At 56.9% G+C, this 2,735-nt stretch overlaps 1 protein-coding gene across 1 annotated transcript; it reads left to right on the forward strand.

Moving 5' to 3' along the window:
* The first annotated feature begins 466 nt into the window (after window positions 1-466).
* Window positions 467-2,331, forward strand: NMUR1 (neuromedin U receptor 1). Its single transcript, XM_048954632.1, has 2 exons — window positions 467-1,361; window positions 1,883-2,331. The coding sequence occupies exons 1-2, from the start codon at window positions 467-469 to the stop codon at window positions 2,329-2,331; spliced, it is 1,344 nt and encodes a 447-aa protein (XP_048810589.1).
* The last annotated feature ends 404 nt before the right edge of the window (window positions 2,332-2,735 follow it).

The following is a 2,735-nucleotide window of genomic DNA, read 5'->3' on the forward strand; positions in this document are numbered from 1 at the left end:
CATCCTGCATCCGGAGCTTCCCAGCGAGACGTAAGTCCTTCCTGGAGAGGAAGATTAATTTTCCCCTCGGCTATTTTACCTCTCAGCCCCTCTGCATGGGGAGCTGGGGCAATGCACGGCGCAGTCTGGGGTTGGCTTTGGGGCTGTGTCCTGTGGGATAAGAGGAGAGGGGACAGCCCTGCCACGGTGTCCCCACAGGTGGGATGAAGGGGCCACTTTGGGTCAGGGAGCTGCAAGGGCTGTTTGTAAATGGAAAGCGGGGTAAGGGGAGCATGGGGTTCCTATAGGGGGAGCTTTGGAAAATTATGGGTGCTTTCCCAAAGGAAAAGCTTTGGCTGGGGCAGGATGGGGGTGCTGAGCTGTGGTGATTAGCAGTCTTGTAACCCTGATGGGAAGAGAGGATCGGGCTCAGGAGCAGCAGAGGGTTTGGGAGAACACCCCGTGAACTGCCACGTCTCCCGCAGCCATGAATCCTTACATCAACTGCTTCAGCCCTGAGCTCCCCCTGTCCCAGCAAGACTTCCCCATGGAGCCCCCCAGCCCCGACCTCTGCAACAGGACTCACTCTGACGCTTTATTCGACCCCAAAGACGCCAACCTGACGGAGGAGCAGCTGCGACATAAATACTTAGGGCCTCGGAGATCCAACTTCTTCATCCCTGTCTGCGTGATCTACCTGCTGATCTTTGCTGTGGGGGCAGTGGGCAACACACTCACCTGCATCGTCATCCTCCGGCACCGCTTCATGAGGACACCCACGAATTACTACCTGTTCAGTCTGGCTGTGTCTGACCTGCTGGTGCTGCTGCTGGGAATGCCGCTGGAGCTGTATGACATGTGGAGCAATTACCCCTTCCTGCTGGGGGCTGGGGGCTGTTACTTCAAGACGTTGCTCTTTGAGGCCGTCTGCTTTGCTTCCATCCTCAACGTCACCGCCCTGAGCGTGGAGCGCTACATTGCTGTGGTGCACCCACTCAAAGCTAAGTATGTGGTGACCAGGAACCACGCCAAGAGGGTCATCATCACCATCTGGGTGGTGTCAGTCATCTGCTCCATCCCCAACACCAGCATCCATGGGCTGCAACCTCTCTATGTGCCTGGCCGGGGCCGCGTGCCTGATTCAGAGATCTGCACCCTGGTGAAGCCACGCTTGACCTACAATCTCATCATCCAGATCACCACCATCGTCTTCTTCTTCCTGCCCATGGGGACCATCAGCATCCTCTACCTGCTCATCGGCCTGCAGCTCAAGAAAGAGAAGATGCTGGAGGCCCTGGGGGCCAAGTCCAGTGGTGACAATGACTATCACAGAGTCCAGGGACAGAAGAAGGTGAAGAGGAGGCAGGTCACAAAGATGCTGTGTGAGTCTGAGACTGGGGACAGGCAAAGCCAATTGGGGTGTTGGAAGGGTGCTGGGAGGAAAGTGGGGTCTCGGTAATCCTTGGTGTCACGGGGTTTTCTCTAGATATACACACAACACTTGGTCGTCCTGGAGGAAGGTTGTGGGGGCAAAGGCAGAGCTGGTGGCTGTGGTCCAGCGGTGGGGTCTGTTTGTGGTGGCTCACCCAGGAGAGCCCTAGGTAAGAAAAGGAAAGGAACAAGGCTGAGGCAGTGGATCTTTCCCTTCCCTAGCCCAGATTCTTGTGCCCTACAACCTTGGGGTGTTGTGGTTGACTCCAATCCTACTCCATCCCATGGCCATGAGGCTCTGACCTGAGGCTTGACCAAAGTACCCCTCTGTCCCACTACTCTCCCTTCCCTGTCCCTTCCCCCAGCAGCCCCTGACAGCCTCCCCAGCATTGGGGCACCAAGTATGGCGGCAAAAAAGGGCATTGGGATGTTGAGCACCATACCCCACTAACAACAGCCCCTGACTCTGCAGTCGTGCTGGTGGTGGTGTTTGGGATCTGCTGGGCCCCCTTCCACACCGATCGTCTCGTCTGGAGCTTCATCTCCACCTGGACTGGCCCCATGCTCCACATGTTCCAGTACGTCCACATCATTTCAGGCATCTTCTTCTACCTGAGCTCGGCCGCCAACCCCATCCTCTACAACCTGATGTCCACCCGCTTCCGTGAGATGTTCAAGGAGGTGATGTGTCACCCCGGCCAGCACCCGCCAGGCTCATGCAAGCACTCACCCAGCGTCACCCATGCCACCACCCGTAGCACTGAGTGTGAGCCCATGCCCAGTGCCAATGGGCTGCCCCTCTCTGATGCTGAGGAGTACGAGATGGAGGAAATGAAGGAGATGGAGGAGATGGAGGAGATGGAGGAGATGGAGGAGATGGAGGGTGGCCAGGCTGTCACACATGCCACATCCCTCTGCTGAATAGCAAGAGGACATGGAGGAACCAAAACAGCTTCCCCACCATCAGCATTGGCATCACCATCACCACAGCATCCATCTGCAGGATGGAGGGAAGCAATGGGGCCGTGCATCGCCGTGCTGTTCCAGCAGGAGCAGGGCTACTTCTCCAGGTGTGCTGCCAGGCTGCTTCTCTTGGCTGCTCCAGGGATATGGAGACCATCCCTTGCCTCACTATGACCAGGTTGCATTGCATCCTCTGCGCTCATCACTGGGGCCAGAGAAAGCCAGGACATCATGGTGTCACAAGGCCTCCCTCATCCCCACCCTGCATGAGCTGTTCCTCACCAAGAATCACAAATCAGAGCCATTCTTCCTCAATTTGTGCCCTAATTGCATTCCCTGGGACTCAGACCTGTCCCCAGTAC

The sequence above is a fragment of the Lagopus muta genome, chromosome 9 (assembly GCF_023343835.1).
Source record: "Lagopus muta isolate bLagMut1 chromosome 9, bLagMut1 primary, whole genome shotgun sequence".
Lineage (NCBI taxonomy): Eukaryota > Metazoa > Chordata > Aves > Galliformes > Phasianidae > Lagopus > Lagopus muta.

What these genes read in the sequence shown, in the direction of transcription:
- NMUR1 (XM_048954632.1), top strand. Translation starts at nt 467, where the DNA reads ATGAATCCTTACATCAACTGCTTCAGCCCTGAGCTCCCCCTGTCCCAG. An exon ending in GCAGGTCACAAAGATGCTGT is followed by an intron (nt 1,362 to 1,882) that starts GTGAGTCTGAGA and finishes CTGACTCTGCAG; the next exon opens with TCGTGCTGGTGGTGGTGTTT.